Raw genomic sequence first — 21576 nt, 5'->3', positions numbered from 1 at the left:
TGTAAATCAATACTTCCTGAGATGTGATTTTAACAGACTCAGACACCTCATATGTTTATCTTGTCCCAACTATAGGTTTGCTTTTGTTGGGTTTTTTTGTTGTTGTTTTTCTTTTTGGTTTTTATTTGAGTTTGGCAGGGGTTTGTTGGTGGTTTGGGTTTTTGTTTGTGTTTTTTTTCCCTTCCTTTTTTTTTTTTTAAAGAACCATACAATTATACTCATATCCATCACTCAGATTCTTGATTAACTAAGACTGTTTGACAAAACCCATATACCCCAAAATTATTATTTCAAAGTCATCTGAATAAACCTTATGTTTTCCAGAGTTGTCACTCCTCTTAATGTTCATATTGAATATATCTTATTATGTGAGAACTATGCAAATGGTATATAAAGCAGATAAGCAAGGACTGAAGAGAATTAGGGTCATTTGAAGTTCATTATTAATAGAGTTCACATTTGCCAGCATACTTTTACTGTTAGAGAGTAGAAAAATAGCGGGTTTAAGTATTCTAATATAAACCTCCTAGTATATGAGCAGCCCAAATGACAGTTCTACCATTTCCATCTTTCTCCATAGGTCAGATTTTCCAACAACTAGATATGAGTTAATACCTAATTGTAAAGTGGACAAGAGGTCATATTTCAATTGCACCTACACAAGTATAAATCCTAGTGACTTAAATTAAATGAATTTAAGCTTATGCTGATGTAGATGTAACTAGTTTCCGATCTGTCAGGTTTCCGCCTGGAGAATTGTCATTTTCTGTTCTTCTTTTTATCTCCTGGTGTGTTGATGTAAAAGCAAAACAAAACAAAAAAAAAATCACTAAAGGGACAAATATATGGAGATTTTTGCTTGCTTTAAAGAAAAAAACAATAAACAAAAAACACACAAACAAACACCAACCTGCCCCACTCCCCCAAAAAACTATGTTAATCAAAGATGTCACGATTGACAGGATCTTACTTCTTCCAGGCTTTGCAAATTTACTTGCAATTTGTCTTAATGCGTCCTTCAAAAATTACTATGAAATGGTGAAAAACAGATGGCTTCTCTTTCCTTTTAGCCTTGAAAGACAAGGAAGAAAAAAACCCAACCTATTTGTTCTTATATATTCTCTGAAGTGTCATCTCTGTTTCTTTTACGCTTAATACAAATATTTTAGGTTTTGGAGGACTGCTGGGGCTCATCCTCCCGCAGGCTGCTTAGCACGGAGATGCCTCTCCCAGTAGTTCAGAGTCATTCAGGTAATATTGTAGGAATACTTTTTCGATGATGTATGCCGGTGTAAGCATAAATAGACCTTTAACACGTGACCATTTGAACCAAAACTCAGTGTTAATTTTGAATCCAACGTTACAAGAACCATCCAAGCCTGACAAATGCAGAACAAAAAATATGTAAATCCTCACCTACAGTTGCAGAGAAGTTAGAGTAGGCAGAGTCATTGGTATATACAAAGGTAGAGTTATGGGAAGGAAGCACAGTGAAGTTGTGGATTCTTAGAGCTGGGTGGAACAACAAAAGAAAATAAGCAAATGAGCAAAACAATGAATAAACACAATCAGTAATGAATCGGCCAGTTCATATCTCTCAACATAGCACAAGTCACGGGTGTTGGTCAGCGGCCTTTAAAATTATCACACACCACTTCTCCCAAGGACTTGTATGCAATGTGACTTTTACATTCTTTAACTACAGAAGTACTGTATCACTAAAACATTTTTTTTCCTTACAGTAACTGAGGAGAAAAAACTAAAAAAATACAACTGCAGATAAAGGGCTCTGAAATATAATCATGCTGGTAAGAAACTCCAGAATTATAGCAAAAATCATTATAGTGGCGCAAATATTATGGGCAGTTCAACTGCTACGTACTGAAGAGCCATGGACGTACTGGAGCAAGTCCAGCAAAGGCTGGGAATACCGGGACTGCTCAGCCTGGAGAAGAGAGGGCTCAGGGATCTTATCAATATGTATAAACACCCAAGGGGAGGTGTAAAGGTAGTGCCAGACTCTCCGCAGTTGTATCCAGTGAACAGATAAGAGGCAATTGGCACAAATTAAAATTCTCCATCTAAACATAAGATAAAACCTCAACATTTTTTATAGCTGACAACACAATTTTATTCCCTAATTATTTTTTTCTTATTTTGATAATTTACAAGTATCTTGCACATTGTAATTATTTACCCTGGGCAGGCAAATAGAGCTTGATGGAAAGCCCATGAAAGTAAATAGACACACATTGATTTGTGCTTTAGACCAACTGAGCTCACAGAAGGGAAAGGCAAATGCTCAAAAAAAAAAAAAGGCCACATGCACCAAAAACCACGCATGGGGGGCCAGATGACCACTTTTTTTTTTTTATTTGCTATACTTTAAGTTGATAAGTTGATTGTTTTCCTTCAACATGACTATATTTTTTTTAATTTGCTGTATTTTAAGTTGATAAGTTGATTGTTTTCCTTCAGTTGCTTCTACTGATGAGGTAACCAAAAAATTAATTTGCTGACACTCTCTCACAACACAAATACATTGAGAGATATAAATCTGGCTTCACACACAATGACTTCAACAAATAAAATGGATTAACATGACGGACAGATTATGATGCTTCAAGGATTTAAGAGGAGAAACATGGAATGAAACTAATTGCATGATATGTTGAGTGGAAAAACAAGAAAGACTCTAGCAATAAACAGAAGAGTTGTGTAATCAGAATGGAATAAAAAACAAGCAAATTGTCACCTGCATTAGATTACCACAATAAAGAAAGCTTTTCTTGTATATCAAGCTCCAATATCAGATAGCTACATAAAACTTCTGCTGGAGGCAGTTGAAATAATATTTGTGTATTGTAAGACACAATACAAGCAACTGAGAAGAATTTGAATTATCCACTACAACATTAAGGAAAGAATTTAACACTGTCAGAATTGCACTGCAGAGAAAAAGACTTTTGGCTATCAACACCATCTGAAAATAATAGTGAGACAAAGCCCTCCAAACTTTTTTCAGCGAAGTCATGCAGCTGGCTCATTTATAGTTATTTAACACAATGTCATAATAGGAGTCAAAGGAGATTGCTCATGTGAGCCAGTCCTATTCCTGTAAGTGAAGCTTTGTAGGATCGGAAACTTTTTATATTCTGCTTTATCTCTTCCAAGATACCACTGAAAAGATTCCTGAATTTTGCTGAAATAATGTAATTTAACATAATTTGAAAAACAATCTAACATCAGTTGTCATTTTTCCAAGAGCTATATTTGATATATCCCTTTCAAAGCACTTTCAAAACAACATCTTTGTAACACGAGTGCCAAAAATGTGCTAGATATGGAATGCTTTAGTCCTCTTGAACCACATAAAGTCCAGTGTCAGAAAATTAACACAGTGTCAGAGAACTCATCTGGTAACTCTTTGTAAGCCAAATTATGATTCTATTGAAGTCAATGGGAATGTTGCCATTAGCCTCTAATAGGAAAGGAACATTGCCCATATTTATTTCTGGTCAGCCGATTTCATTCCTTCAAGAAACTGTGGAAAGATGGATCAAAGTTTAAGCTTAAAATACTTGAACACCTCTGGAATAAAAGGTTTTATATATTTATGGGTCTTTTTCACAATAGGAACAGAGATTGATGTTGCCATTTTTGTGTAATAAAGAGCAACAACTTTGCACTTCTGTAACATTTTTCACATAAGGTTGTAAAGGCCTCCAACTCCTGATTTCATCTTCTGCAGTGATCTTGCTGGGTAAAGATAATCCAGTCACCAGTAGGAACACAGCAGCTACCCCTTGCACTAGTACAAAACAGTTGAGCTCAACTGCCAATGTGGTCAGCCGTAGCGAGAGAAGTACTGGGAAATATACATCAGCCCAACTTGGAATTGGCTAAAGCGTCAGAAGAGAGAAAATTCATGTGAAAATTACTAAGGGACCTTTTGGTCTCAAGGAGGCAGAGCGTAGCTGAAAATTTCGTGTCAAAGGAATGGCCCTGCAAGCCCATGATGCTGCGATGGGATACAGTAGTTCAGTCGAAGCTCCATTAACTACATCACCTGCACATCCCCAGGATGCCCAGTCACCCTTTTTGTTCCTGATGAAAAAGGTCAGAACCAGAAAACTGCTGAATCCAATCAGTCTGCCTTTTAATACCATTCCCTCTGGGATCCTACAGTCCCGACAGCTGACTCTTTCAAATCAGTGAGAATTGTGCCTTACCAAACCTTTCTTGGGTTTGCCCAATTGGAAAAAACGTTTGATCTAATGCTGCAATACTGCTTTTTAGGAAATATCGAAAAGCAGATATAAAAATGAGTAAGAAGTAATCAGATAAGAGCTAACACTTCTCTTACTATTGATACTACGTGCAATTTTGAAAAGTGCCTGAAGAACTTGGGCATTTAATTCCTTCCAAAAAGCAAAAAGAAGCAGGCATCTTCACTGCTGGCATAGCCAGAGATGTCAGCCACTGACTGCACTAGTTCATGCTATGCATGTACCAAACCAGCTAATAACAATACAATTTCAATGACTCTTTGGATCATAAACCTTTTCTCTTTATAACCTTAACAATGTGTAGACAGCCCATAAAATAGCTGAGAATACTCTATAAAAATCAGTTCACAAATACAATATCATTTGGACATCGGAGCACTGCAAAAACATTAACTGGGAAAAAAATATCTTCAACTGCTGTGGTACAAAAGCTAACCCCTTCCATTTCTCCTGTTCCCTTTCTACTTACAGACTGCCACAAATACTTATGTTATTGCCATTGTCAATGAATGCTTTGTCTACCTCCATTTGTATCCCGAAACTCATGAATTCCATCCACATCTTCCAGCGGCCAGTAATGGGAAGCCGATGCGAGAACTTTGAACCCTTTCAAGAAACACAGATGAAAAGGTTAAAGTAAGGACCAAGGAGTGTAACACATTTCCACAGAAGAGAACAATAAAGGAGGTCAAGAGGTTAAGTGAAACAAGATATTTATTGTATGTAAATCGCACACAATCAAGATCATAAATCAAAATGGCAGAGTAGATTAAAGGCATATATCTGATTGACCACTGCAGGAAACCTGTTTTAAATAAACTCAACTGATTTTTATTTTAATTGCACTTAAAATGTGTAACTTAAAATCTCTGACTAAATCTCTGCTAGCGTATCAGGCAGCATTCATTGAAGTAACAGCTGATCAGTCATACAAGATTTTAGCAAAATTTTAAATGCACAGTGGATAGTATAAAGCACTGAGAAGGGAATGCATGGGGGAATGTTTAGCCTCTACAGCATACTACTTCTGCTCCTGCCTCCTCCATAGGTAACTCAGCTCTGTGCAGTTAAGGGAGTAGGAGAAGATGCTAAAAAGTTCCCAGGAATCTTATCCTCTCTCCAAAACCCACTGGAAAACAAGTGCAACACCTTCAGGTTATATTAATCCAAGCATTTTTCACCTTTGCTTTTCTATGGAAAGACACTAGCAAGGAGCAGTGCTCAACAGTGGAGAAGCTGCAACACGGATGAGAGTATAGGTGCCTGCATGGTTGTTACTGCAGAGTTTAGCCTTCCCAATGTCTCCAGATAACTCTCACCTTAGACTGATACAGCAGAACTAACTTTAACAGAAGGAATTTGATGTTCCTCAAGAGAAGGGGGTCCAGAATATTAAGGAACCTATGGAAAAAGGGTTCACTCCTCCCTATATGGCATTAGCCATTCCTTCAGAACCTTCTCCACTACACTAAAACCAGAACAACACCTTGTGGCTAATGAGAACATTTTGTTTTCCTGAATGTCCTCCTTAGCAAGAGGTGGACAAGCTGACAAAAGCAAAACATCTGCTGGTTTCCATTGGCAGATTTATCTGCACAGACTAAATGATGAGTTTGAACAGATTTTAGATGTGACTATTCAACCTGACTAGAAGTGGGCTGCCCAAAACAATCAAATTTTGCATTAAGATAACAATTCTATTTTCAGGGTAGAGCATTAATAAGTACGAAAACATGAATTGTAATTTATTATCTTGTTAGCTGCAAGAAACCCATTTTTCTCAAAATAATTAATTTAACCAGCTGTGCCGAAATCAATTTATAATCTCCTATATCTAAGAAAGTTTTAGAAGGTTGATACAGATACATAGAAATTTTTCTGTGAACATAAATGAGAACATGTTTTGTTCACCATCACAGCATATCATCCTATTAGAGTTAATCTTTTCTTTTGGGAGTGGGAGGGGAATGGCACAACAGAAAACAGGTACAGAGAGAGCAAGTATTTATATTATACCACATCTGCAGGGCTTTGCCCTAAAATAATCTTTCATTCCCAAGCAATCTTTCAAGAACCTGAGGTGCAAAGCTGATAGAGATAAGTTTGTTAGAAACCACTTCAGCTGTCATACACCATACAAAAGCTCCCCACACCTAGTGTGCAAATCAAAACAAATCACAAGCAGTATCCTTTGACATGGACAATTTATCCCACACCTTTCTTCACTCTTGAGATCAAAACAGCTTGCCTATTTGATAATTATTCTATCATTTTAATATCCTGCATGGATGAAGGTGCAAAAATTTTATTTGCATCCATAAACTGCCTAGCCCACACTGTGGAGATCAGTTTGATGTCCTCCATCCTCATGGTACAGTTTCAGAGCTGTAACACAGAGAAGATCCTAAGACATTTTTAATAAGAGTGCAAAGCTGGTAAAATTGCTAAGCAGCAAAACAAGCAATGGTAGATTGAGAGCATAGAACTAAAAGCAGGTCTGCATCTTGTGAGGATACATCAACTACTCAAACTTGGTTCCAAACTGAACTATACCAAAGATATCTAACAAATTGTTTACAATTGACCAGGATCTATTATTATTGGCCTGCCTAACTAGAAATGTTTGCAGTCATAGAGGTTTTCCCACAGAAAAATTGGTATAACTAGATAAGATAGGCATGTGTCTAGAGAAATGGATGAGATTCTAAGGCAACACGTTTCCTTTGAATATTGGGAAGATACAGAGAAAGGCACAACTGCTAACAGAAGGAGAAAGCTACCGCCAACATAACAGAATAATGACACAGAATAAGCACATACAAAACCCAATCTGAAAGTTCCAGGCAACACAAATTCAACTAAGCTGAGCATGGCAAAGCACGCTGAGGAAACAGGATACAGGGACAAGGTTTTTTGCCTCAGTATGTCCTTAGTTCTATCTTCAAAGAACATATTCTGGCTGCTGCAAAAGAAATGGAAGCTATAAACGTCTATGATATTAAGAGCGTCCACATAGGCTACCTGTGCTAACGTACCTCTATCCAACTCTCATCAAACTACCAGTTCTGTTTTGCAGAGCACGGAACATGCCTGCTGTTTCACCATGTGCTTATATGCAAATATCTTGCTCCCATTAACATCTCCCTTTTGTATCAGGTAAAGAAAAAGGGACTAATGTTAAGAGAGGTGGTAGAAAAGAAAAAAAGAGAAAATAGAAAAATCCCAAGAGAAAATTATTTGATGCAAAAACCTGTGTTAAAATGTGGCACAAGTATTTTAGCAGTAGTAGTAGCATCACAACAAAGGCATTGCTATGTCTAGCATCGGACTCATAAGAAGCAGCTATATTCTAAGGAGCTTACATTTAAAAGCTGGGAAGGGGAATAGATATATATCTAAGCGAATTGCCTAGAGCCACGCTGCATGTCAGTGGCTTTACCCAACTCCCAGTTCTGAACTATGTAAAGCCATGCTGTTACCCTACTTCTAGCCAGTCACCCCCGAGAAGAGCTCTGAAAACAAATACCTGTTGCCTAAAATTCAACTTGTAATATCCTTTCAATAGGTAACTACTCTGCATTTAGAAGAAAATCACAGGACGTGTTTACAGCCTAGTTCAAATCTGGAAAGCATTGTTTGCAGTTATGCTTCCTCACATACACTGTACTGCAAAATAAATGTTGTGGAACTTGCCCCCTCATTACGGGAGGGTTTTTTTCCCCCCCCGTTGTTCCATCAACTAGAAGCCAGTCACGCTCATCTATAGGAAATGAGACTGTATTTCTTTATTTTTGAGTGAAGGTAGAACAAAAAAAAAACCTAAATGGGCTGAAGCTACTGCAATAGCAGACAACACGGCTTTTCCACATCACTCTATATTTTATTTTGAAAATAATTACATATGGTTAAAGCTTAAAAGCAAAAGCCATACATGAATTGGTAAAGCACTAAAATTGTGCTTGTACACCACCATGAGGCTTGAGGTTAAACTATTTATATAAATGGAAGAATTCTGCAGTTACACACACAGACTCCAAATAAGCTTTGAGCAAGATTTTCTACATTGAAAACAGATGAGAGATCCTTAATATGCTCTATAACTGATTTAAACTTAAGCATGAAGGCTGGGAGGAGGGTAGATCACTTGAAGCCACGCCAAAGTACTACAAAGTATACAAGCTGGCATATCTAACTGTAAATCATTGAACTGAAAATGCTGAACGCTAAGACATCGAGAGGAAAAAAAGAAAACAGTCTGTGTAGAGGTCTGATTCAGAAACTCGGGCTCAAAAAAAGTAAAACTAAACAAACTGTGTGTATAGGATTTTTCTATGTATCAAATACAAGCCATTTTTCTCCAGATATATTTCTATGCAGAATATTGAGTAGGTATGTTACTGAAATTAAAGTGACTGGGACAGCCTGACACTTTAGACTTTATTACATTTTTAATACAGAGCTGACATTCAAATGTAGGACCACAGTTTCTTCAGAGCTACTAAGAAAATGAAAAATACGAACTGAAAAAGCAAATAAATATTTAAGCACATGTAAATAGAATATTCCTTACCTGGGTGTTTGGGTAGCTGGGAATAGTTTCCATACACCTGCACATAAAACAGTACAGAATGAGACATAGTGAGGCAAAACTTGCTAAGAGGAATCCAAATATATCTCAATACTGACCATATTCAGAATATTACCTGATATTTGTACTGAAATAAAATCAGCAAAGAATAACGACAACAGAGCAGAGATAATAAATTCTCCATGGTCTATTTAAGGTTAAAAGTACAGCTGAACTCAAATTCCTGTAAGATTTCAATCATAAGTTTTTCTTTGTTACTTTTTGTATTAAAAGGGACATATTCCATGCAGATTCAAGAAGTCTGTTCCTTCAGTGATGGCAAAATATCCTTCCAGACCCTTTGAGTAGTATTTGCTTGCTTCACACTTTGATCTCTTCATTTAACTATAAATAAATTACCACGATTGGAGGAAAATTAAAAGAAACGTGCATCAGATCCGAAAGTTGTACTGTTCCATGGAAAGAAGTCAAGTATTTCTGTTACAATCTGTGCCAAAAAGAAAAGATCTTGTTTTCAACTTTCTTCCTATGGTTGTCTTTTCCTTTCAATTACTTTCACGTTGTCAGAGATCTGAAGCCAGTTTTGGTTTTGCTAGCAAAAAAAAAAAAGTGCATTTCCTTATAGCACATAGGGCATAAAACTCTCTCTCTTTCTTCAGAAACAGAGCTGAAGAGATTTGCTAACTCCTTGCTTGTCCAGCTCACGTTTGCACCTCCATCCCAGATCTTTTTGGGTGGAGAGCAAGTCTGAGTGATGTCATGCTTTCTTCTCAAACTTTGTCCCATTCTGGTACTCTATTTATATCACGTTGCTGCTGTCTCTTTTCTGGGTCCTAACACCAGCCAGCTAGGAACAAGTGGAAACAAGTCAACGCGCTTCAGCAAACAGAGAGAAGATATTACTGTTCTCAGCGACCTGCACACTTAAAGAAGAATCAAAGCCAGAACAAGTGTTAATAATTCAAACATTTAAGAAAAATAAAACAGGCTTCAGATAGAAATTTTTGAAGGAAAGCTAAGATCTACTTGTTAAAATAACAGATTTTTTTTTTTAAAGCTCACACTTTTTTTAGACAGAAATACACTGATTTAAATCACATGGCACTCCAAAGAATTAATTTTACTACCATCCCCTGTCAAAAAGGGGAAACTGAGGCATTAGCTGTTTCACTGATTTGCTCAAAGTTGCACAACAAATCTAGTAAAAGAAATAGGAAGATACTTCTATAGTTGCCACTTTATTTTATAATAAAAAAAAAATTACACTTAAGTATTTTTATAACAGCCTCCCCAATTATTCTCTGAACTACATCACAAATATTAACTACCACTTTTTATATAAAAGACAGACAGCAGCTAGAACTAGTTGATATTCTTCATTTAATCTGCTCCTCTATGGTAAAATCTTGTTTTCAGTTCCCTCCAACTTCTTTTTTGTTTCTGGTGAAATAAATCAAAAGAGTAATATTTTAAACTAAATTTGATAAGCTCTCTATCCCTGTTTGTCTCTCCACTACATTTCTGGATCAACCCCTTCTTTATCCTCACACAAGCCATTTTAAGGTGATATAGCCAAGATCAGAACCTAAAAAATCAGAATCAGACCATGCTAATATCTCAGCAAAATTCAAATTATTTTGTTTACCTTTTTGTCATGGTTTGGGCTTACCTCAAACAAAACCACTTTTCTTTTGCCAAAAGTTACGTCAATAGATTAGATCTGATTTTCAGCCCCAGATGCTTACTTGTGCAGCAAAGCATTCTCTGCCTAAAAATCAATGGACGCATATAGATACTCATCTATAGGAAAATGATCACGCATTCTTGTTTCCATGCATGCCGCGGTGCCTCTGTGACTTATATTCTGACCTTTAGTTATCCTTCCCTCCCACCCATCCATTCCGTGACTCTTGGCCCCATCTCTTCAGGTACCTATATCAGCCGATTTTCGCCTGGTTCCTTTTCTTAGCTCTACTCCTTCCAGTATTATCAGTCCTCTTACTGGTCTACTTCTTAATCACAGCTTCTGCACCAAACTCTTGGCTAGAGTTGATTAGAACTTTTGGGATGAAACGGTTTTCCACTGACACTTCACACAGAGATTATATAGGTGGAAGCCCAACAAGTTTGGTAGTAGCTGTGGCCCTGATTTACCCAGCTTGCTCCCCAGACGTATGCTGAACTCCCAAAGCTTCTGGTGGTGAACACCTCCTTACAGGTGACTGGTGTAGATGGGACTCCAAGGTCTAAGGACTGAAGAGATCAAAATTAATTTTGGAAACCTTAAGATATTCATACTGCATGAATGCTTCAATGTTACCAGTTTAATATTACAAAATTTCAGTGTTGAAATGAAATGTGTATTTTATTTGTAGCCCTGATTTAGGACCTACAAAAAAATAATTTTAAAAATGTTGAATTTCAGTTCCTACAAAAATTTACCTTCCCACTTAGTTATAACCAGTCTGACTTTTGCTTGTTTCCCTTTAGGATTTTTTTCAGACTCCTTACTTCATTACTCTTAGCCACAAACCCCTCTATATCCTGAAGGAAGAGGAGGAATTCTGTATAAACCCTAGAAATTCTGCATCATGTACTAACAAGTAGAGCCACCCTTACAAATAATAGAGAGCTGCAGCTAAAAATCCTGAGAAAAGCTAAAATGTAAAAAGAGAAAGACAGGAATTTGAAATATTTGCCAAGAGGGGCCTGTCAAGGGAAGGAATATGCTTACCAAAACAATTGTGAGAATCCAAGCAAACACGTTCACTGCCAAAAATTTTTGTGGAAACAGCAAATTGCAAGCAGACATTGGAGATTATTTGCAGAAACAAATTCTGAATTTATTCCTGTGATCCTCTGGAAACCTGATCTAGAAAAATCACACTGCTCCCACCGCAGAGCAGAGGCAGCGCGTCTTGCGTGCAGACCCGAGTAACTGACCCAATGCTCAGGACACTGACAATCACAGGGGATTGCCTTGGAGGACCTGCAGATGAAACAACACTCATTTGAAGTACTTGCCTGTCAATAAAAGCACAAAGGTCTGCAGGCACCGGGTAATCAGGGAGCCCACGCTAAGCCTGCAGAGAGGTTTCTCCCTAGTACAGCACTCCCACCCCGGGACCCTGGGAAGGGAGCAAGGAGGGAAAGACCTGGGACCCCCTGTTACAGAAATGGATGGGCCGTGGAAAGCCTGTAGATATTCTCTCCCACCTAAGCAGAGAGGGGAAGAGGCCAGCGGGCAGCTCGGACATTTGCTGACAGGTAGAATGAGTTCCTCAAACAGAACAGAATGCCTGATGATCTGTAGCAACAATCAGAGGCTTGCAATTAGCACTGGGAACTGTATGCCCCAGGTTTCTCCCCCCCGGCCCCTCACTTTTTTTTTTTTGGCAGAGGGTGATGTAGACTTTTTAAGGCAAAGGTTTAATGAAAAAGAAAGATCAATTGTTATGACACACGTTGGTGAAGGTGGTTGCAACACATTCACAACAACATGAGCATGACCCATCATGCAATAATTAAACTTAACTTTCAGTTTCAGCTTTCCTTGTTCATCTCACATTCATTCAGGATGATTATATTATTGAAACAGAAAAATTAGCAAATGCCGTAGCCAAAGTTACCAGGAAATGAAAAATAACCTGAAGTTAAAAGTCTTTATTGCTAACTGCATAAATATAAGCAGAGAAATCAATCCTTTAAATAATGTTTTACATTGCCGAAGACAAACAATCTCTAATACAGTTTTCTTCCTTTGTTTTCATTGGAATCATTAACTTCCCGCAAGAGAGCTGGTGCATAATTAGGATTGAAATGTTTTTAAAAACATCTTAGAAAGGAGTATTTTAAGAATAAATCTAACAGCTAGATTTTGTAAAACTTTTCTAATACCATAGTCTCTACTAAGACACCAGTAAATATTCTGGATTAAAATGACCCCCTGGTCAAACTATTTCTCTGCCAGTAATAGAAGTTATTCACAAGGTGGTTACTGCTGATATATCACCACCTGTCTGCTTAAATTTGTAATTTTAGTGTTAACTTTTCTAGCTTGTCACAGACATGCAAAGTAAGTAGTTGTAGAACTGATTTTATTTAACTTCACTTACACAAAAAAAAATCCACAAAAAACCCACCAGTTTTGTAAACTAATTCAGCTGTCCTTTGCCACAGGGAACAGCCAGGGCAACTCTGCCAGCTCTCTTGGAACTATTCGGGAGTATCTAAGTGCAATTTGATTAGACTTGCACAGCTGCAAGGAACCAAAACAAGATCTTGTGAAAAACATACCACCTTCTCAATACACACCTTTGTACCAGCACAGTTATTTTTGTAATGAGTAGAAGTGGTGAGCCTGTACCAAATGAGTTTTGGGGTTTTTATTTAATCATCACTTCTGTGATGAAAAAGTCATTCCTAAGCCTATGAAGTTGGCCTTGCACAGGAGTATAGTAGTGCGAAGAACTAGCACTAGCTCTCAGACCAAGTTTGATATATTCACTACCAAGGCAGCACGTTGTTGCCCTGCAGAAACTCTTGCAGTGCTTACACTCAACAGGAAGGTCAAAGACTTGGTGAACAGAGTCCTCTCCGTCTAGTTAACTGTGCAAGGATGAAACACAATGAGGGACAGGGTGAAGAAGCTGTCCCTGCCAATAACTGCACTCCCAACATTTGATGGAAAAGCAACCTGTCTGGATTCTGCAGTCACCTTCCTAAACCTCAGCTGCTCCATTAGCTTTTTCCCCTCCCTGTTATAAGGTTTAACTGGCTGCAACCAAAGCCACTTCACTGTAGTTTAAACATAAACACCCAGGACCAAGAGTTGAATTGACAGTAGTTTACAGACAAGAAAGGGAGCTTGGAACTCTGATTTCTTTCTGCTAGCTACATCTCACATGTTCAAAGGCGGTGGGTATCAGTACCTGCAATGCAGTCTTAAAGCTGCCTCTTCCAGCGTGCGGCTCATTCCAGCCTTTCAAAGGAGCCGTGGCTGGGTCTACACCAGCTCTATCCCATTCACTGAAACTATGGCTTCTTCTCTGGTTTTTAAAAGAAGCTGTCCCCATGTCCTGACAGGCAGAGCCATCTTGCCTTTGGCAGCACTTAAAAACTTTGTAGTTTGAAGGGTTGGGTTTTGGTTTTCTTTTCCAACCACTCATTTCTTCTTTGAGCAAGGGAACTGAAAAGGATCATTAGAGGGAACTGACAGAAAACATTTTTCTCAAAGTAGTTTGTATGTAGGTAATGCCTTTTAGCACTCTAGTTAACTAGCTCTCATTTTTATAGTGTGGGAAATTTATGTTATAAATGAAAGTTTATAAGAGGCAAAAAACATGCAATTTGAAGAGAACTGTTCACCTAGGTAAACTGTTTTTCTAGAACAAAATACTACACATTGGTTAATATTTTGATTAGTGATTACAATACATTTATTGTATTCTCACAAGTTTTGCTTATTTAAAACAGCTACTACTATTGAAGCAGCTTCTGTCAATCTTAGCAAATCTCAGGCATTTAACAACTACACACCCCTTTTAATTGTTATCCCTTACACAACGCACATCAGGGCTGTACTTAACTACCAGTGAAAATCTAGTCTACAATAAATTTTATTTAAACTGAAAAATGCATAGCCTCCTGTGCTTTCATAACTCAAGACTCTGCAACTCTAAAAGCAGGTTGGTTTTTTTTCATTCTTATTTTGAAAACTGTTTGTGTTTATTCTTGTGCACATGCCTCATCTTATGTTACTGTATAAGCTCTCCATAGACAGCGTTTGCTGCAGTCCCTGTAACACTCTTTAAATGGTAAGCCATCCACTGAACTGTGGATGCCTATAAATGAATGAGTTTGAAGTACATTGTACCGATTTTCTCAGAATATTAAAAAAAACCCAACATTTAAATCTCTGGTCCGTTTTCTTTTAGCACTTTCCCAACCAAACAGCTAGAAAATTTAACATAAGGGTTTTTTTTGGTCTGTAACTTTTCTTTAGGACTGCAAAAATGGGCCAGCAGCATCAGTTGCTTCTCTTTACATTGAAACTTTGAAATTAATAAGTCATGTGAACGGGCATTTTTATTAGAAAAGGCGGCTGTGCAGTTGACGTTAAGGATATGTTTTCATAACAACAAAAGTGTGGCTGTAGCCCTTATAGTACCAGAAATACTATTGTGGGTGGCACAGGCCAGCAAACATGATCTATTATGTCCAAGGATCCAATCAGTTTTGATTGCTACGTTATGCCAAAGCTTGCTACAGCTTCAGTTCTATTGCTCTTCGTGCAATACTCCATACATTATTGAGCTACAAAACTCAAATACTTATTTTTGCATTTAGAACTAATATAAAATTCAATTTGATTTCATATCCACCTTAAGTAATCTATTAGAAAGATGTTGGGTTGGGTGGGTTTTTTATTGTTATTGTTTTGTGGGTTTTTTTTTAAATCAGAAATTAACACACAGGCCTGAAGTTCCCTGGAAAAGCCATCATTTCTAAGGTTCATTCACTGTCTAGACCAATAACAGTCTCTTCTGGGTCTCAAACTTAGATGCAGATATCAAAATAGTAAACATGAATGGATGTTTATGTTTACTATACTATGTTCATGTTTACTACAGTCATAACTGTATTACTGTGTTCTGTATTTAAACACAAATAACTCATTACATAAATGCAGGTTAGGAAACAGATGACTACACAGGCTGTTCTTGAGGGGAAAAAAAATTGGCGTGTTTAGCGGTGGTCACCAGCAGAACAGGAGTCAAGAGTGACAAATCAGGAAGTACAGAGGGATTTGGTCATATGAAAAGAACGTGTGAAAAGAATCAGATCTGGATTTCACATTCATTGCAGAGGAGTAAGAGGTAACAAGGTTTGGCATTAGTGTAGAACACATTGCAGGAGGGAAGGACAGAGGGCTGTGCAGTTTCCATTATTGGATGTCTTGAAACAGGCTGGACAAACACTTGTCAGGGATACTATGAAAACAGTCAGTCTTACCTTTGCAGCAGGAGAATAAGATAAATTAGTTCTTTTGATCCATTCCAACCGTATTTTGCCACGATTCTGTGACTTATGAGATCATTGATGTATTTCTATGTTCTCCTTTTTCATTTTTTCCTCATAGTTAAACAATATTAATTTTGGCTAGTATCAACACTAAGAGTTTCAATGCAAATCCTGAAATATAATAAATTTGAATTTCCAATACATAGCAAAAAATATCCAAACAAAACCCCTCGAGGCATTATTAAGAACAATTTTAAGTTAAAAAAAAAAAACAATAAAAGCAAGACTTTCTAGACTTCATGGGAAAGGATTATGTATAAAGATTTTGTACAGGCTATATAAACCAGTACTGTCTTTGAAAGAATGCATGATATGGGAGGGACATAGAAGTTTTACTAGCATGAGAAAGTTATAAATACATACAGATTTTATTAGCATCTGTATTACTGTGATTAACGGTAGGATGATTCTTGACAGAGTGCAGCTTCTCAGAGTTGTGGCCTTCAAAAGCACAAAAAATGCTGAATGAGCAGCTATCATGTGTGACGGAGCAAGCTACTTCATGAGGACTTAACTGGGCCCCCATCTCTGGTAGGAATCCACCTGCACAAAGATAGCTGCGAATGAGCAACTCAAATGCTTCTTAGATCAGCAAAGGACCACAAAAGCTATGAAAAAAGCTTCATAGGTAGAAGAATTTCAGGCACCACAATTCTTTTTGGACAATGCTATCTAACAAAAGACAATCAAAGCATGGCAGCGGCCATTGCATGTCTCCGGTCCCTAGGGCATATCAAGTCGTAAATGAAACTTTGTCAAAGTTAGTGAGAAAGTAGACCACACTCCTGAAAATAGTGCATGAAGTTTTCTTTTAGTTGATTATACTGAAAAGGACAAACTGAACAGTTCAGACTGAAGAAAGAGCAAACAAGCAAAAATCCTGGAGCTAATTCAACAAGGCTAACACTATTATAGAAAAAATATTTTTCTAATTAAGAAAATGAGAAGTGGCTGGTTGATGCCAGAAAACAAAAATACAGCATTTTGGCAACACAATATAGGCCAAATCAGATGAAAATACTTTTATCATGCTATATATGCAATGTTAAGCTGCTATAATTTATATACTCTTTCTGAAAACATTAAGAGCCTAATGACTCAAAGACCAAGCAGGTGACTAACATCATACAATAAATTATACATTCAAGTTTTCTTTGGATGAGGTCCCACTTGCTAATTAATAGTCATTAGATGACTCTTTTTATTGTTTACTTACTGCATCATCCTGACTTTTTTTTTTTTTATTGCGGTAGTGACTTGAACATCTCACTCCATACACTGAAGAAATCATTTGATTTTTGTGAAAATCCCAAAGATTTAATTTAATCAAATCTTTGATTATCTGAGCCTTAACGTCAAGCTTACATAAAATTGGATAATTGTATAAATAAAACGTTATAGAAATTTTATGTGAGTAAGCCAAATCTTATTTGCCAAAATGCCCCGGCCTGTAACTGCAAGTTTTGGGTATCATTCAGGCAGTTATATTTTCTTAATTACAGAATTATTTCACCATGATAGAATTTTGCCTTTAGAATTTATGTCAGTTTTTCTCTAACAGACTTACTTAGTTCTCTCTTGCTCTGCTGGGTAAAAGCAACTCCATGAAAGTTTCATTGAACTGCTTCGTGAAACAAGTTTACTAGCACAAATGGAGAACATACCCAGAAGCCAATCTGCAAATTACTTCTCAGTAAGAACATCTGAGCCTATTATAGATATACATATTAAAGACTTTTAATTCTATGGGGAATAGCAAAGTTCCTGTCTTTTGTAGTTTCTTTCTTTAGATCGAAGTGGCAAAAGCAATGAGAGGGTGGGGACAGAAATGAGAGCGCTGGCTAAAATGTTGGCAGCGGCTTCCAAATCTCTGCTTTTATTAAGATCTGAAGAGTCATCAAATCTGAAATGCAACCCAGTAATTTAAAAGCATGAAAACCAAATTCCAGAATTAAGATCCAGACTAAGCCCCACAGTTTCAGGTACCAGTCTTGCAGTTTTAGCTCTCCATCAATAGAAGAGGGCTAATACATAAGCCGAACCTTAGCATAAGTTCTCTTCCATGCACTCTTGGCCACTGTGACTGCTGTAAGTCTGTTCCTCACTGTAATGCTTAATAACCTGACTAGAGAAATCACTTACATCTGTTGACTGCAACAGCCATCCCAAGGATCCTAAAAATCACAGGACACACCCTGGAATCATGGAGCTAGCTAAAAGCTTAACATATTTTCAAAACAATAAACAAAAGAAAAAGTCACATTTGTTTCTGCCACTGTTCTTAACGCATACTGCAGAAAAGCAGGCTAAAATAAAATCAATCATTCAAAATGTGATTTTGACTATGAAAATGGATGATACAGAGATAAAAAATCCCCTTTTCTTTTTCTACAGGATTTCTCAATCTCACAGTGATTTTCATAGGCTCCTTAAATAACTGTCATTTTCACGTCACTTGCAGGTAAAGGTGACTGATGTGACCTTCTTCAGATCCTTTTTAATTAGTTAGAAATACTGATTTTTCAAGAGATTATTTTAAGTGTTTCCCTGCTTTCTCTTGGGCTCTAAACCTTTTTTAGCCTATGCAAAGTCAGCTGGGGTGAAGAACAGGAGACAGACTCAAAGAAATACCGACCATATCAACATTCACAATGAAAGCGTTATTAAAGGGGATAAAAGCGTTAGCCCTCTGCTAGCAGTAAACAAGTAGTGGCAAGTATCCACTCAGAGGCCAACAGCAACTAAAATACAAATAAATTTTGAAAGCGTAACTAACCCAAGCAGATAGCATTATTTTCTTCTATCATTTTTACAAATACAGATGAGTAGGTTTTATATCTATATGTTTCCATTTTCATTTATTCCGCAAGGCTGATATAGAATATTTACATGAAAAATAAGAGTATCATTTCACATGTTGTACTGAAGCTTCCAGGTCAGAACATGGTCATATTTGTACAAGGCACTATATACACACGTATCAAGAGGACAGCACCTAGCCTATAACCAAAACACTTCAAGGGCACTTGCAGAAGTAGTCAACTGCAGAAACTGAAAGGAGTAATAAAACACGCAATAGAAAAATGCTTGCCCCAGGGTGTAAATCTTTCAAACTGCAGCACAGAATATGTTACATGCCTAGATCATATTTATCCTTTACATGTTACTGAAAGTCCCTGCTGTTTACTGAAGTAATGCCTGATCTGGAAAAATCCAAGTTATTCACCTACAACGAAGTGGCAAAACACTACCTAACTAAAGTAATCTTCCAAGTTGCAGGGTGTTAAGATAGATTGTTTCAGGCAGCTTTCACTTAAATCACAGAAGTTCTAGCAAAGTCAACTGTCATGTGCACAAAGATTAGTATGGAACAAAGTCAATTATTTTCAGTTAGGTCTATTTCTTCTCTTGAAAGCTTTTATCTATGGTATCCTGTCAGCACCACCTAAAGTGCTTTTCAGCAAAGCACAGGTGCATATCAGCCTCTCATGTGTGGGTACAGGGAGCTCTTGCAACATGTTGGATACCAAGCTGGTCTTATCTTAAGTTCTCTGTGGTGGAGAACCATCTAGTGAAGTTCTCAGTTGCCAGGAGAGTTTGAGTTCCCCTCCCTCTCCAGCCTGCATCATTCTTTCCCCCTACTGCTTTCCTCTATTTGGTTTGATATTTAATAGCAACTTCTATTAAGTATAATTGCTACTAATTAGTTATGCTTTGGAATGTTGCATTAATCACTATCACATTATTAGCATACGAGCACTTCGCTAAGATGCTAAAAGAAAATTGGTTCTGCTTTACCTCAAACCAGGACAGTTCTCTAGTCATAATTTACATCTCTCCACCTATTCTCCATACCTTTTCTGGTTGCTCAACTTGTATGCATGCTTTCTTCTTCCTGCTTATGAGTTCCCTCATGTTCCTTCTCGCAGGCTCATCCCTTTACAAGAGAGGTGTCATCTCACTGCCTCAGGCAACATTTTGCTTGTTGCTTCATCTTATTGACAGTCTAGGCTACACTTCTGAAGATGCCACATTAGCTTTATGCCACACTGCCCAGGCTTCTCCTGTGCTGCCAGGAGTTCCAAGTACCATGTCAGCTAGGGATGTGCCTGTGTAGAGAGTCAGAATTGCTTATTCCACCCTCTGAACCAGGGTCCTCAACTGGAAAAGCACAGATGCAGTTTATCACCTATGAAATATGCAAAGTGCATTTGAGGAACTTGTTAAGTTGGCATTCACCAGCATAATTAGCTAAAACTGTCACAGAGCAGTTATTCCAGCCATCCTAATTTCAAATCTGAAAGTCTGAGTGGAGAAACATCTTCCTCCCTTATTTACATCTCTCTACAGGAAAATAAGAACTGTAATACTCAGGACACTGATCCTTCAAGCTTTCTGTTCATTTCACTACTCATACAGTACCTTGACTACAAGGTCAAACCATGAATTACATGACACAGTGCTGTACTGGGTAAGACTGCTGCATATTTCTCACCAGATTTTTGTTTTGCATCAAGGCTAAGTGATAGCACTTAATGTATTTTTTCCCCCGGCAAAGTTATACGTTAATTCAATGTCAGTTATCAAGATGCTGACCGGTTCCATATAGTAAACTCCTATTTATTTATTTTTTTAAACCTAAATTTGCTGAAGAGCAAGACAAAGTTATAAAGTACATGATGGCAGTGCCTAGGCTTTGCTATGCTAACAGCATTAGGATGACACACTTAGTGGATATAACTTAGAGAAAAAATAACCCTATTAGAAGTCTAATTATATTTACCTTATTTTGCAACAAACAGGAATATTGTAGAAAAAACAACTCTTACATGTTTTAAATTTTTTATCAACTAGCACCTGCTACTGCACGTGCAGTATAGCCGTTTCCTACTATGAGTAAACCTAAAATCATCCACGCTGCTTCCTTCTTGAAGACACGACTCTCGTGCAACCCCAGCAGGCGCATTTCAGTCCAGCAGCCTCTCCCGGGAGCCCAGCCGCCCCAGCGCGGGCGGTGTGCCCCACCGCGTGGCTGAAACTGGTACCACAAAAGCAGTCATTTTATCTCCCATCGGGGAAGTTTCATTCAAGCCTGGAATTACCCCGTTTCTCAGATGCTACACAGTTTGCTTTCTAGCGAGAGAAAAGAATTGTGCAGTAACTGCTCAGTCTCCGTAACAAAGATTTTTTGTAAGCTGTATCAGACTTGTTCAGCTAAGGAGATAAGAACTCCTGTTTCACCTGGTTTACGCCTCACATACCTAGCAACAACTTCTGCAGTTCTGACTGGCAGATGATATGTGTCAAACAGCTCTTTTATACACGATCCTCAAGGAATTACTGTAGTCATCTACTATAGTTTGAATTAAGTTTTAGCACTAGGTATCAATTCAGGTATTCAAGTGAAACAAAACATCCAGACATAAATAAGAAATAAAAATACTAGATCCAAAATGAAAAATTAATGAATAATGTCAGAAAATGCAGACAGTGATTTCGTGTTTATTATGACCCACCTTTTTATTTATAAATGGAACAAACCTCTTTGGCTTGAGCTATTTCCCTAAATACTTGCCCTGTGAACCCAACCTGAGATCTGGAAGTTTTAGCACCTTT

At 37.6% G+C, this 21576-nt stretch overlaps 1 protein-coding gene across 2 annotated transcripts in view; it reads right to left on the bottom strand.

The window, feature by feature from the left end:
• Positions 1 to 9833, bottom strand: part of ADGRD1 (adhesion G protein-coupled receptor D1) — a 156278-nt gene extending 146445 nt beyond the window's left edge. Inside the window, exons 1-4 of one of the 2 annotated variants that reach the window (XM_063351376.1) lie at positions 8993 to 9833; positions 8860 to 8896; positions 4812 to 4895; positions 1417 to 1512 (exon numbers count right to left, since the gene is read on the bottom strand). In XM_063351376.1, coding sequence (XP_063207446.1) covers positions 1417 to 1512; positions 4812 to 4895; positions 8860 to 8896; positions 8993 to 9061 — 286 coding nt within the window. In that variant the 5' untranslated portion in view covers positions 9062 to 9833. The remainder of the gene's footprint in view (positions 1 to 1416; positions 1513 to 4811; positions 4896 to 8859; positions 8897 to 8992) is intronic. The other variant, XM_063351377.1, reaches the window with a different exon arrangement.
• Between the last annotated feature and the right edge of the window lie 11743 nt (positions 9834 to 21576).

Source organism: Chroicocephalus ridibundus, chromosome 13 (assembly GCF_963924245.1).
Source record: "Chroicocephalus ridibundus chromosome 13, bChrRid1.1, whole genome shotgun sequence".
Classification (NCBI taxonomy): Eukaryota; Metazoa; Chordata; class Aves; order Charadriiformes; family Laridae; genus Chroicocephalus; species Chroicocephalus ridibundus.
This window is presented reverse-complemented; position numbering and strand designations above follow the sequence as displayed.